Raw genomic sequence first — 15591 nt, forward strand, 5'->3', positions numbered from 1 at the left:
AATATATTTGCAGTGTAGCCAGTTCTTTCACACACTTTTTCATAGGTAGCAAAACGTCCGTTCTCACACACATCGCTCACATACTTTATACCACTTTTAATCCAATCCGCAAAAAAGAGTGGGTTACCTTGACACATTATATCTTTGTTGTTCCACAACAAACCCGATACAGAATTACCATTATCGACTTGATTATTATCAAGCCATGCCTTCAACACGGCGGACCAAAATTCTGATTTAATACTGTCCAATCCTTTAAATGGTTTGCTATTAATGTTCGCATATTAATGTTGCTGATATGTTAATTTAATCTAATCTGATCTAATCCATCTAGTTTCACCTCATTGCGTCTAATTGCATTTATTTTCATCTGCTCTAACCTGATGTAATCCAATCCAATCCAATCCAACCCGATCAAGCCTATTTCAATCTAATCTAATCTGATCTCATAGCATCTAATCTAATCCAACCTAATCTCATCCAACCTAATCTAATCGAACCTAATCTAATCCAACCTAATCGCATCCAATCTAATCTAATCCAACCTAATCTAATCCAACCTAATCGCATCCAACCTAATCTAATCCAACATAATTGAATCCAACATAATCTAATCCAACATAATCTCATCCAACCTAATCTAATCTAATCTAATCTAATCTCATCCAACCTAATCTCATCCAACCTAACCTAATCTAATCTAATCTAATCTTATTTACATGCAGTGGCCGACTCATACGGCAGACCAGGACCAGGCCTGACTCGAGGTCAGAAGACGTTTGTCGGGGATTATGGTCAGTGCAGAGACACTGATCACACTTTGTCCACTGGCCGGTCACTCCTGGGCCAGTTCTGTACACTGACCACCAAAACCCACCTGATGTCTCACGCACCGCAATTGGTAAGATGCCGTTCACGACACAAGCAAGCACGTGCACCACAAAAGATCTGTCAGCTAGGGCTTCTGTATGGGATAAGTTAGCCCATATATGCCCACATTTTATTATTTTCACAAAATAACGGGGTACCAAACTATCATAGTTTTTGTTTCTTATGAACATATTTGGCAGTTTTTGTGACATCAGATTAGTAAATTTTAATTTTGAGCGTGAAATGTTAGCGTCCCATTTTTAGGACAGTGGGATCAAGTGGGCAGGGGGTTTTCACGTCACCACACAACAAGGACACGTGCTTACTGCTTTGTAGTTCTTCTTTTAACATCACCCTAAGGGGCACAAACCTGGGCTAAGGTGCACCAAGCGAAAGTGGATGCCACCCAACTGCGTGGGAACAAGCTGAGGCCGGGTCTGATTGGTTGAAACCACAACAAATATCAATTTCAACCAAACCGATCCCGCAGCTGCGTTTTCGGACCACCCATTTGAGTGGCACCCAGTTTCGCTTCATGCATCTCAGCCCTAGAGTCCCGTGGAAATGATTCGCCTCCCCGTCTCAGATATGGGAAGGGGGAGGCGTCATTATCTGGGAAGGGGGAGGCGTCATTATCTGGGAAGGAGGAGGCGTCATTATCTGGGAAGGAGGAGGCGTCATTATCTGGGAAGTAGGAGGCGTCATTATCTGGGAAGTGGGAGGCGTCATTATCTGGGAAGGAGGAGGCGTCACTACCTGGGAAGGGGGAGGCGTCATTATCTGGGAAGGGGGAGGCGTCATTATCTGGGAAGTGGGAGGCGTCATTATCTGGGAAGGAGGAGGCGTCACTATATGGGAAGGGGAAGGCGTCACTATCTGAGAAGGGGGAGGCGTCATTATCTGGGAAGGGGGAGGCGTCATTATCTGGGAAGGGGGAGGCGTCATTATCTGGGAAGTGGGAGGCGTCATTATCTGGGAAGGGGGAGGCGTCATTATCTGGGAAGTGGGAGGCGTCATTATCTGGGAAGGAGGAGGCGTCACTATCTGGGAAGGGGGAGGCGTCATTATCTGGGAAGGGGGAGGCGTCATTATCTGGGAAGTGGGAGGCGTCATTATCTGGGAAGTGGGAGGCGTCATTATCTGGGAAGGGGGAGGCGTCATTATCTGGGAAGGAGGAGGCGTCATTATCTGGGAAGGAGGAGGCGTCACTATCTGGGAAGGGGGAGGCGTCATTATCTGGGAAGGGGGAGGCGTCATTATCCGAGAAGGGGGAGGCGTCATTATCTGGGAAGGGGGAGGCGTCATTATCTGGGAAGGGGGAGGCGTCATTATCTGGGAAAAGGGAGGCGTCATTATCTGGGAAGGGGAAGGCGTCATTATCTGAGACGGGGGAGGCGTCATTATCTGGGAAGGGGAGGCGTCATTATCTGGGAAAAGGGAGGCGTCATTATCTGGGAAGGGGAAGGCGTCATTATCTGGGAAGGGGAAGGCGTCACTATCTGAGAAGGGGGAGGCGTCATTATCTGGGAAGGGGGAGGCGTCATTATCTGAGAAGGGGGAGGCGTCATTATCTGGGAAGGGGGAGGCGTCATTATCTGGGAAGGAGGAGGCGTCACTATCTGGGAAGGGGGAGGCGTCATTATCTGGAAAGGGGGAGGCGTCATTATCTGGGAAGTGGGAGGCGTCATTATCTGGGAAGGAGGAGGCGTCACTATCTGGGAAAAGGGAGGCGTCATTATCTGGGAAGGGGAAGGCGTCATTATCTGAGAAGGGGGAGGCGTCATTATCTGGCAATGGGGAGGCGGCATTATCTGGGAAGGGGGAGGCGTCATTATCTGGGAAGGGGAAGGCGTCATTATCTGAGACGGGGGAGGCGTCATTATCTGGGAAGGGGAGGCGTCATTATCTGGGAAAAGGGAGGCGTCATTATCTGGGAAGGGGGAGGCGTCATTATCTGGGAAGGGAGGGGGAAGTAAGGGTTTAGGAGAGGGGTGGGATGGGGAATAGACGGCTGTCCTTAAGAGGCCAACAATCTATGCCTGTAGGACGTTGATATATCTTGTAAGTAAGTAAAAAATAGACGGGTATGTATGGGTAGATGAAGAACTTCAGGATGGTGCTGGAGGGAGTGGGGTGTGTGTGTGGGGGGGGGGGGTAAAGGGGAAATACGTTTACACGCGGAGTAGGACAGAACGAGGAAAACATGGACGTGGGAGGGGAGAAGGAAGGAGGGAGATAAGGAGTGACAAAGACAACAATATGTTGGGTTGGAGTGTAAATTGGACGATGACTCAATTTGAAAAAAAAACCTATTTTTCATGCCTAGAATTGTGATTTGTCGCGAGCTGAATGCTATCTCATTATTCTATGCTTAAGTCAAACATAACATTTCTCGCTCATTCTGCACTCATGATGTATAACCATCCGTTAACAAATAGAGTATGCTACTAGTACACCTGACCGGCTGTTTGGCATAGCTAACGACACCAAACACTATATGCTCCTTTTAGACTTAACAGTGTCATTCGTTTGTCGTTAATAAAAAATGTGTGGTTGCAGGCTAGATTGTTCTATCTGTTGGACACCGTTGATGTTCACGTCTGCGTTCCGAATTCGTGCTCTGATGATGACGTCATCACTGTTTTCAGTGACATCATTGGTAAGCTGATTTATGACTTTCATTTACACAACGTAACATGTTTATAGAACCGCTACAAAAGCAGCAACAACACAGAGGTATGTAAGTAAACCACCATATTATGTAAACAAATTAGTGAACAAAGTAAAATAACCATACCCATTTAAAGAAACAAACTAACAATAAATCGACACAAACGAGCCAACCAACAAACCGCCCGAACCACAAACAAACTTACAAACACCACTGTAAGAGCGAAGTGTGTGTGTGTGTGTGTGTGTGTGTGGGTGTGTGTGTGTGTGTGTGTGTGTGTGTGTATGTGTGTGTGTGTGTGTGTGTGTGTGTGTGTGTGTGTGTGTGTGTGTGTGTGTGTGTGTGTGTGTGTGTGTGTGCCTGCACGTGTCTACAGCATCCTTCGGAGGAGAACTTTTGGGCGCTGCATGTGTTCGAGAGAAGAATCCCTCAGCAGACCCATTCTACAGGTTGGCTGTGTGAGTATGCCGTTTTTGTCTTGGTGATATAACACACGTAACAAAAGGGCTCGCCAGTGAGAGGTAACCTCAGAATAAGGACATCTTTTGGTCTGCATGTTCTGATCTCTGAACCAAGTTATAAAATAATAAGGGAATAAAATGTTAATTGATAAACAGAATGTATTTAGCGCACGAGGGAAGAAGTGAATGAGCTAGTTAAGCGTTATGTGATAAAGTTACACATCTATTTAAAGGCACAGTAAGCCTCCCGTAAACCATCACAAATACGGTCAGGCTTTTACACACAGTACAAACACCCTTTCATTTAAACACTCACCGATTGAGAACATCCTAGGTGCCCTCCGTAAAGAGCGAACAATTCTCAAAGAATTTATTTTTGCGTGGTTTATCTTACCCCTGAGCCATCGTGAACCCGTGTGATCCAGTTTCCCTTTTTCACAATGTAGTCGTCAGTTAGTCATTTGAATGCGACTCGATGTGAGCTTATCTACAATAGCACGTTTTTATGCACGAAACAAACGGTTGTGGTTCACAAGAACTCTAGCGATGGCTTTTGACTGTTGAGAGGAACGGCGATATGCATAAACCGTCGTCTGCTACGACCCTTGCGTGACCATGCTTCCGGGCTTTTCTTTTTTCAAACTTTCACAACTTCGAATTGTACTGATCTTGTCTTGATGAAAAAAGAATTCTTTTGTAAGAATGTTTGTGTAACAAGCTGTCAATTTATTATTTAGATTTTAAAAGTTAGGTCTAGCGCAAAAACGCACCACGGTCCAAAAACATTCTGATAATCATCGATCCACGGCCATTGCCAGTTTACATCGATAGAATGAGACCCGAAGGGAAGTAACTCATTTTTGACCTGAGTTCAGGGTGGGTCCAAAAAGTGTTCGAGACAATCTGCGAAATTAATTCTTTAAAAATTGCTCGCTCTTTACGTAGGGCACCTAGGATGTTCCCGTTTGGTGAGCGTTCAAATGGAAGGGTGTTTGTACTGTGTGTAAAAGCCTGACAGTATATGTGATGGTTTACGGGAGGCTTACTGTCCGGGCGTGATTTCCGGTATTGAATATTCATAACAGCCGTCCAGCACCAAAACGAGGCAACATTGTTGTAGAGGAACAAGTCCACGAAAATAAATTCTTTGCAAATTTCTCACGCTCGACAGAAAGCAGCCAGGATGTTCCCGTTCGGTGAGCGTTCAAATGAAAGTATGCTTGCACGGTATGTAGACGCTCGGGGAGCTCTGTGATAGTTTACGGGAGGCTTACTGTGCTTTACGGGGATATAGCTCAGTTGGTAGCGCGCTGGATTTGTATTCAGTTGGCCGCTGTCAGCGCGAGTTCGATCCCAGGTTCGGCGGAAATTTATTTCAGAGTCAACTTTGTGTGCAGACTCTCTTCGGTGTCCGAACCCTCCCCCCGTGTACACTACATTGGGTGTGCACGTTAAAGATCCCACGATTGACAAAAGGGTCTTTCCTGGCAAAATTGCTTAGGCACAGTTAATAATTGTCTACCTATACCCGTGTGACTTGGAATAATAGGCCGTGAAAGGTAAATATGCGCCGAAATGGCTGCAATCTACTGGCCGTATAAAATTTCATCTCACACGGCATCACTGCAGAGCGCCTAGAACTGTACCCACGGAATATGCGCGATATAAGCGTCATTGATTGATTGATTGATTGATTTAACTTGCCATATAGAAAATGTGACCCTCCACCACGAAATGAGTCGCATGTCACCTCGCGCGGTTCTGCGCTAGGCTTAATAAAAGTCCGGGGAGTGTCTGGTAACAGTGTGAGGGTCACCTTAGTCACAGGCTTATAACTCAAACAGTTTTCGCTCTTTTCTAAAACGGTTTTGACCACTGGATAGAGCATAAAAAACTCTTTAGACAAATGTAAAAATATGAAAATCATGCAAAGGTGACATGCGACTCATTCCGTGGTGGAGGGTCACAAATGGTTTTGGTTGCTTGTTTGTTCTTGCTTAAGACCTCTCAGTTGTCATAACTGTTTTCCTCATTCTGGCGATTGTTTCAAATCAAAGCTCTGATTTTCTACAAATTTCACGTGAATTCTTTGTTTTCTTTTTTCAGACCATTTACACAAAATATGATCTGATCTTTTTTTTCAGGTTTGTACTGTCTGTGCTTCTCCTCTCGTGCCTTGCTGGAACAGTATTAGACTTGGTGTCCGAGGTTAACAGCAAAACGTGTGGGTCGGATACACGGGCCATTGCCTTGGACAAAGAAGATGATGTCAATAACAATCGAACTACTGGTCAAGTGCCTAATAAGGATGAAATACGCTCTTTCAAAGGTACTTTGCTTTTCTGCAGAGGAGAAAATGGGTGTACTTTTGCTGGGGATGGCGTGTGTGTGTGTGTGTGTGTGTGTGTGTGTGTGTGTGTGTGTGTGTGCGTGCGTGTGTGTGTGTGTGTTTGTGTGTGTGTGTGTGTGTGTTAGCGTGTGTGTGTGTGTGTGTGTGTGTGTGTGTGTGTGCGTGTATGTGTGCGTGTGTGTGCGTGTATGTGTGTGTGTGTGTGTGTGTGTGTGTGTGTGTGTGTGTGTGTTCTCCCCTTGTCTGTAATTTCTGATGCAGAAATACGTTTCAGAGATGCATTCTCAAACTTGTTTTCAGAATATTGTGCGTGTGCTTTTTGTTGTTGTTGTTGTTGTTGTTGTTGTTGTTGTTGTTGTTGTTGCTAATGTTGTTACCGTGCGAATTGTTGCCTTATAGATGAATTACCCTCTTTCTCAGTATGTGCTTTCTTACTTTTTTTTGCAGAAAAGTTGGCGCGAGTTCTCCTGTGCTTTTCGTTGCCACAAAACATGAGAGAGATTTTCAGTACTAGTCATGCTGATGCCCGTGATGACGTCCCCTGTATTCACGGTGTGCGAGTTCTCAGCACGCTATGGCTGGCCATCTTACACTCCTGGACACAGTACAGACATTATGGAAATCTTTTAGGTAAATAAATACATTTGTACCGAATATGTTCTAATTGTTCTCATTTTCATTATGCTACCATTTTGAATAGCAAGGTACTGGAACGTTTTAATTTAAAATATTCACACGTACATCGAGCCAATGGCCACTATAGCGTACACACAAATGAAGCGAACACTTATCTCAGAGAGTGTTGTTTGTAATCAGCCCTTGGCAAGATGATGTTACCAATAGATCATACTATCATGATGAAGCATTGTGTTCCAGGAAATCCGGAGGATGTGCATAAGCTGTACAAAGTGTGGTGGTTTTTCACCTTCTTCTGTCTACCGTTCGGCGTCGACACGTTTTTAATCCTGAGGTGAGACAGCGTTTGGGATAGTTAAAAACAAGTCGCGTAAGGCGAAAATACAACATTTAGTCAAGTAGCTGTCGAACTCACAGAATGAAACTGAACGCAATGCAACGCAGCAAGACCGTATACTCGTAGTCCACCGCTCACGGCATAGGCAGTGAAATTGACAAGAAGAGCGGTGTAGTAGTTGCGCTGGGAAGGATAGCACGCTTTTCTGTACCTCTCTTCGTTTTAACTTTCTGAGCGTGTTTTTAATCCAAACATATCATATCTATATGTTTTTGGAATCAGGAACCAACAAGGAAAAAGATGAAAGTGTTTTTAAATTGATTTGGAAAATTTAATTTTGATAATAATTTTTATATATTTAATTTTCAGAGCTTGCTTTTAATCCGAATATAACATATTTATATGTTTTTATAATCAGCAAATGATGGAGAATAAGATAAACGTAAATTGGGATCGTTTTATATATATTTTTTTTTTTACAATTTTCAGATTTTTAATGACCAAAGTCATTAATTAATTTTTAAGCCACCACGCTGAAATGCAATACCTAAGTCCGGGCTTCGTCGAACATTACCCGACCAAAATTTCAACCAGTTTGGTTGAAAAATGAGGGCGTGACAGTGCCGCCTCAACTTTCACGAAAAGCCGGATATGACGTCATCAAAGACATTTATCAAAAAAATGAAAAATCTGAGGATATCATACCCAGGAACTCTCATGTCAAATTTCATAAAGATCGGTCCAGTAGTTTAGTCTGAATCGCTCTACACACACACACAGACACACACACACACACACACACACACGCACATACACCACGACCCTCGTCTCGATTCCCCCCTCTACGTTAAAACATTTAGTCAAAACTTGACTAAATGTAAAAAGAGTCATAATACGTAGTTTTCATTGAGAATCATAAGAAAAGTCAGACTCTTGATACAACTTCCAATGAGAATCATAAGAAAAGTCAGACTCTTGATACAACTTCCAATGAGAATCATAAGAAAAGTCAGACTCTTGATACAACTTCCAATGAGAATCTCAGTTTGTCGTTGATGGTCTTGAATATGAATATGAATTATATCTTTGAATAAAATAACCCTTAATCGCTATACATATTATTCAAATGGGAGGCTTTGGCTTTATATGTAAAAAATATCGACGTAGCCTTGACCAAACATCTACACATAATTTTGATTTAAAATCTTGGTCAAGGTTTTAATTGGAATCTTTAAAAAGTGTTGTGTGACATTTTTTTATATCACTTTTCATTACAAATCTGACTTATTCCAGTGGTTTCCTAGCGGTTTCGTCCTTTCTTCGACACTTCCAAAGGAAGAATGGGGTCGGTTCAACCAAAATCCTGTTAACGTATTTATCCCATCGGCTCTGGAGGTAGGTGTCTATGAGGTAGAAGAGGGGGAGGTAGGGGTAGTTTTAAACATATAACGCACACATGTCTGTGACCGGCCCGGTTGGCCTAGTGGTAAGGCGTCCGCCCCGTGATCGGGAGGTCGCGGGTTCGAACCCCGGCCGGGTCATACCTAAGACTTTAAAATTGGCAATCTAGTGTCTGCTCCGCCTGGCGTCTGGCATTATGGGGTTAGTGCTAGGACTGGTTGGTCCGGTGTCAGAATAATGTGACTGGGTGAGACATGAAGCCTGTGCTGCGACTTCTGTCTTGTGTGTGGCGCACGTTATATGTCAAAGCAGCACCGCCCTGATATGGCCCTTCGTGGTCGGCTGGGCGTTAAACAAACAAACAAACAAACAAACAAACAAACACATGTCTGTGTCAAATAGGATGTACACGTTGCAACTGGCCGCCAGTTTAAAAGAAATAATGCAAGGCAAGGCAAGGCAAGGCAAGGCAAGGCAAGGCATATTTGTGACCCTCCATGAATGAGTCGCATGTCACCTTTGCATGATTTTCATATTTTTACATTTTTCTAAAGAGTTTTTTATGCTCTATCCAGTAGTCAAAACCGTTTTAGAAAAGAGCGAGTTATAAGCCTGTGACTAAGGTGACCCTCACACTGTTACCAGACACTCCCCGGACTTTTATTAAGCCTAGCGCAGAACCGCGCGAGGTGACATGCGACTCATTTCGTGGTGGAGGGTCACATTTATGTCAAGAAACCCCATGGGGGTATATGAAAACAAAAGACAAGTCGCGTAAGGCGAAAATACAATATTTAGTCAAGTAGCTGCCATTTTTCAGCAAGACCGTATACTCGTAGCATCGTCAGTCCACCGCTCATGGCAGCCAAAGGCAGTGAAATTGACAAGAAGAGCGGGGTAGTAGTTGCGCTAAGAAGGATAGCACGCTTTTCTGTACCTCTCTTTGTTTTAACTTTCTGAGCGTGTTTTTAATCCAAACATATCATATCTATATGTTTTTGGAATCAGGAACCGACAAGAAATAAGATGAAAGTGTTTTTAAATTGATTTGGACAATTTAATTTTGATAATAATTTTTATATATTTAATTTTCAGAGCTTGTTTTTAATCCAAATATAACATATTTATATGTTTTTGGAATCAGCAAATGATGGAGAATAAGATAAACGTAAATTTGGATCGTTTTATAAATTTTTCTTTGTTTTTACAATTTTCAGATTTTTAATGACCAAAGTCATTAATTAATTTTTAAGCCACCAAGCTGAAATGCAATACCGAAGTCCGGGCTTCGTCGAAGATTACTTGACCAAAATTTCAACCAATTTGGTTGAAAAATGAGGGCGTGACAGTGCCGCCTCAACTTTCACGAAAAGCCGGATATGACGTCATCAAAGACATTTATCCAAAAAAAGAAAAAAACGTTCGGGGATTTCATACCCAGGAACTCTCATGTCAAATTTCATAAAGATCGGTCCAGTAGTTTAGTCTGAATCGCTCTACACACACACACACACACACACACACACGCACAGACAGACAGACAGACACACATACACCACGACCCTCGTTTCGATTCCCCCTCGATGTTAAAATATTTAGTCAAAACTTGACTAAATATAACAAGTCGCGTAAGGCGAAAATACAATATTTAGTCAAGTAGCTGTCGAACTCACAGAATGAAACTGAACGCAATGCCATTTTTCAGCAAGACCGTATACTCGTAGCATCGTCAGTCCACCGCTCATGGCAAAGGCAGTGAAATTGACAAGAAGAGCGGGGTAGTAGTTGCGCTAAGAAGGATAGCACGCTTTTCTGTACCTCTCTTTGTTTTAACTTTCTGAGCGTGTTTTTAATCCAAACATATCATATCTATATGTTTTTGGAATCAGGAACCGACAAGGAATAAGATGAAAGTGTTTTTAAATTGATTTCGACAATTTAATTTTGATAATAATTTTTATATATTTAATTTTCAGAGCTTGTTTTTAATCCGAATATAACATATTTATATGTTTTTGGAATCAGAAAATGATGGAGAATAAGATAAACGTAAATTTGGATCGTTTTATAAATTTTTATTTTTTTTTACAATTTTCAGATTTTTAATGACCAAAGTCATTAATTAATTTTTAAGCCACCAAGCTGAAATGCAATACCGAACCCCGGGCTTCGTCGAAGATTACTTGACCAAAATTTCAACCAATTTGGTTGAAAAATGAGGGCGTGACAGTGCCGCCTCAACTTTCACGAAAAGTCGGATATGACGTCATCAAAGACATTTATCAAAAAAATGAAAAAAACGTTCGGGGATTTCATACCCAGGAACTCTCATGTCAAATTTCATAAAGATCGGTCCAGTAGTTTAGTCTGAATCTCTCTACACACACACACACACACACACACACACACGCACGCACACACACACGCACGCACATACACCACGACCCTCATTTCGATTCCCCCTCGATGTTAAAATATTTAGTCAAAACTTGACTAAATATAAAAAGTACAAGAACAATAAAGAAAGAAATACAGGCTGTTCCACCAATACATACATGTATATAAACTCATTCAGTTGAGAGGAAAAAAGTGTTTTACAATAATTATGGATTTCAAGTCTCCACAATAGTCATTCTATTCTATTCTATCCAGTGAAACGTTGCTCATTCAACCAATCAGTGCACACTTTGGGTATTTTGACCGTAAATGTAACAACATCTGAAAGTTTTGAAAGTTGTAATCATGGACCTTATTGACAATTTTTACCCCGCCATTCAGGCAGCCATACGCCACTTTCGGGGGAAGCATGCTGGGTATTTTCGTGTTTCTATAACCAACCAAGCTCTGACAAGGATTACAGGATCTTTTTCGTGCGCACTTGGGCCTGTGCTTACGTGTACACACGAAGGAGGATAAGGCTCTAGCAGCTAGCGAATGAATGATTATATGTATTTATAATTTATTTATTCATTCGTAATTTACGAATTCATTTATTTATTCTTTATCTATTCATTCGTCACATAGTTTACAGAGTAAGTACTAAAGTGACCTTTCAAAGACACGGCTTTTTAACGTGTACACCTCAGGTTGGGCCCTCCGTTAGCGATGATGCTATTGGTTTTCTACGGCGTGGTGCCTTACCTGTGTATCGGCCCCTTTGATCTCTCTTCGGAGGATCAGGACACGTGTCGACCTCGGATCTGGACAACTCTGTTCTTCGTCAACAACATTTTCTTAAATATGTCTGATTATAGGGTAAGAGAATGCTCGTGTGTGTATATATATATACATATATATATATATGTGTGTGTGTGTGTGTGTGTGTGTGTGTGTGTGTGTGTGTGTGTGTGTGTGTGTGTGTCAGTCTGTGTGTTTGTGTCTGTCTGTTTGTCTGTCTGTCTGTCGTTTGGGGTTTGGGCCGTTGAAAGCCCCGGACGTTTGCGCTAAATCCAGAGAGAGAGAGAGAGAGAGAGAGAGAGAGAGAGAGAGAGAGAGAGAGAGAGAGAGAGAGAGAGAGAGAGAGAGAGAGAGAGAGAGAGAGAGAGAGAGAGAGTGACAGAGGGAGACAGAGACAGAATCAGTTTTGTAGGAGAGTACAGACCGTTGTGTTTGCAGTGTGCATTGTGGACATGGACTCTAGCCCTGGACATTCAGTACCACCTGTTGTTCGGTCTGCTCGTTCTTCTGCCCTGGGCATTAGGGTGAGTGTAATTAGGGGATATAGCTCAGTTGGTAGCGCGCTGGATTTGTATTCAGTTGGCCGCTGTCAGCGTGAGTTCGATCCCAGGTTCGGCGGAAATTTATTTTCACAGAGTCAACTTTGTGTGCAGACTCTCTTCGGTGTCCGAACCTCCCCCCGTGTACACTACATTGGGTGTGCACGTTAAAGATCCCACGATTGACAAAAGGGTCTTTCCTGGCAAAATTGCTTAGGCACAGTTAATAATTGTCTACCTATACCCGTGTGACTTGGAATAACAGGCCGTGAAAGGTAAATATGCACCGAAATGGCTGCAATCTACTGGCCGTATAAAATTTCATCTCACACGGAATCACTGCAGAGCGCCTAGAACTGTACCCACGGAATATGCGCGATATAAGACTCATTGATTGATTGATTGATTGAATAGAGGAGGTGTGTGTGTGTGTGTGTGTGTGTGTGTGTGTGTGTGTGTGTGTGTGTGTGTACATGTGTACGTGTGTGTGTGTGTGTGTGTGTGTGTGTGTGTGAGTGTATGTGTGTATGTGTGAGTGTGTGTGTGTGTGTGTGTGTGTGTGCGTGCGCGTGTGTGTGTGTGTGTGTGTGTGTGTGTGTGTGTGTGTGTGTGTGAGCTTGCGCGTGCGAATGTGTGTGTGTATGGTGGGGGTGGTGTAGGATATCGTCTTAAAAGGGGGTTCCTCTGTATTTGTGTTAAATTCTCTTTCCAACCTTTCATCTCTTCACTTTTACAGTAAAGGCAAAACGGGAATCATTGTCTGCCGTGCGTTCATCGCGCTCCATATCATGTACATCTTGTCGCTGAATAAAAGAGACATCTCCTCTGCTGAAATGATGTAAGTGCCAAGCCAGTCACCATTTTTGATGTCGTAGGTTTTTTTAATAGTAGGCCTATATAGGTCTGTGTAATCTTTGACGTCAAAGCAAAGAGACGTCACTCTAGAAAGAATGCTATCCTGAGGTGTACGTTCTTAAAAAAAATTCTGAGTGTTCAAAGAATGACGTTTGTCTCGGTGTCTCGGCATCACGGGCAGTGCAAAAATCAGGTCCCTGCCAGACACGACCTCTTCACTTGCACTGTGGAGTGAACGATATTGTAATGACATGAGTGGTATGTCACACGTATGTGGGATATAATATAGTATATTCTAAATGAACGTGTGTCTGCGTTTAAGCGGACTCATAAGCGAATGATAACTACTAGTATTGTGGTTATCATGTACCCTTTAGTAAAGATACAGTCAAACCTGCTTTGTAGCTAGGGGGGTCCGGGGGCATGCCCCCCCGAAAAATTGTGATAACAATCATGGAAAATTTTGTTGAGACAATCATTAAAAAAAAAGTTTCATTTGTATGCTACTTTCCTTCGAGTACATCTTGCATTGTGTATGTATTGGTGTACATTTGCGAATCTTGCAGGACGGATCCCGAAGAACGCATGAACATCCATTCGAAACTGTACTTTGGACCGTTGGAGACATTCAGTCTTCTGTTTTTTTTGTGTTTTTTTTAAAACTATTTGTATGCTACTCATACGCATTTTGCATTGTGTGTGTATAAGTGTACATTTGCGAATTTTGCAGGACGGATCCCGAAGAAAGAATGAAGATCCAATTGGAAATGTACTTTGGGCCCTGGGCGAAGACAGCTCCCTTTGTCGTGGGACTTTTGCTGGGCTACACTCTTTACAGACGCAGGCAGCAATACATCTTGAAACCCGTAAGTGGTGTGTTTATATTCCAATTCGCCGCCTAAACGTTTTGACCGTTTCAGATGGAATTAGGCCAATGGAGCAATTAATTACCATTGATAATTATGCTGAATTGTTGTTTAATTTCAGCTGTTCTGATTTTGTTTTGTTTTGATTCGGCGTGTACAAGGTTGGATTATGTCAGATAGGAAATACAGTTTTTACCATTGGCATGCTAAAGTTGTTCAGTTTCCGCTGTTCTGATTTTTATTTACTTATTTTTCATTCGCCGCCTCTAAGTTCTGACTTTTTTTAGATATGAAATAACACTTGTAGAATGAGAATGCAGAAGTTGTGAAGTATCGGCTACGCTGTTGGGTTTTGCTTTGTTTTTGTTTTTAAAATTTTTTTATTGACTTAAATCGAGGTTATGCACAGAAAATCTGAGAAAACGGGGTCTTTAAAAGAGGGAGAGTCTTCAATCGGAGGATCTTAAAAGGGGGTTCCACTGTAGCAACCAAATGAGCAATGTCGACACACGGCAGGTCGGATATTTTCATTTCATTTTTCATTTTCATTTTCATTACTTTATTGTCCCATCGCTGGGAAATTCGGTCGCTTCCTCCCAGTGGAAAGCTAGCAGCAACGGAGTCGCGCTACCCAGGTGTCTGCGGGTTTAGGTGTATTCAGCCACCTGCACGTATGGCAGAATGACCAAGGTCTTTTACGTGCCATTGTGATGACACGGGGGTGGGACATGGCTTCCGTCTCTGGGTCTGCACATACAGTTGACCCGTGTCCGTCCCGGCCCCAATTCGATCCTGCGACCTTCTGATCACAAGTCCAGTGCTCTACCAACTGAGCTACCGGGCCTCGTCAGAGTCAACACACACTTTCATCAGTGCACAGATGAAGTGAACAGCACTCACGTGACTTGTGAATACTGAGAACTAAAGATAAATCAATTAAATCATTTCTGATAATTACTACAGTGGAACCCCCGATTTAAGACTCCCTCCTTTTTAAGACCTTGTTTTTCAGACTTTCTGTTCATAACCTCTGTAAAATTACCCCCATTTTAAGACTCACTCCTTTTTAAGACCCAATTTTCTCAGAGTTTTGGAGGTCTTAAAAAAGGGGTTCCACTGTATTTTACTCCTCAGATGACTGTGTGTCTTGGCTGGCTTTCCTCGAGCTGCGCCTGTCTGTCGGTCATCGGTGTGAATTACTACAACCTGAAGGACCTGTATGACCAGCGTCGCTTCAACTTGACTGATGGTCAAGCGTCGCTATTGGAGGCCTTGAACAGACCACTGTGGGCATTTGGGGTCGCTTGGATCATCTTCGCCTGTACAGTTGGATATGGTGGTTTGTGTGCATTTGCTGATTGTTTTTTCATGGACGAGAGAGCGAGCGAGCGAGAGAGAGATAGATAGATAGATAGATAGAGAGAGAGA

The 15591-nt window shown here is 42.8% G+C and overlaps 1 protein-coding gene and 1 non-coding gene across 2 annotated transcripts in view; both read left to right on the forward strand.

Annotated features, from left to right (window-relative positions):
- Positions 1–15502, forward strand: part of LOC138972982 (O-acyltransferase like protein-like) — a gene marked incomplete at its 3' end in the record, with an annotated part of 20111 nt that extends 4609 nt beyond the window's left edge. Inside the window, 12 exon segments of the mRNA XM_070345643.1 lie at positions 726–901; positions 3430–3529; positions 3918–3999; positions 6147–6331; positions 6800–6982; positions 7229–7322; positions 8619–8720; positions 11813–11981; positions 12342–12427; positions 13179–13280; positions 14028–14163; positions 15298–15502. Coding sequence (XP_070201744.1) covers positions 726–901; positions 3430–3529; positions 3918–3999; positions 6147–6331; positions 6800–6982; positions 7229–7322; positions 8619–8720; positions 11813–11981; positions 12342–12427; positions 13179–13280; positions 14028–14163; positions 15298–15502 — 1620 coding nt within the window.
- Positions 8794–8866, forward strand: Trnat-cgu (transfer RNA threonine (anticodon CGU)). The gene has a single exon. It is a non-coding gene; the product is annotated as a tRNA-Thr (tRNA).
- Positions 15503–15591: the final 89 nt, after the last annotated feature.

Source organism: Littorina saxatilis, linkage group LG8 (genome assembly GCF_037325665.1).
Source record: "Littorina saxatilis isolate snail1 linkage group LG8, US_GU_Lsax_2.0, whole genome shotgun sequence".
NCBI classification, from domain to species: domain Eukaryota; kingdom Metazoa; phylum Mollusca; class Gastropoda; order Littorinimorpha; family Littorinidae; genus Littorina; species Littorina saxatilis.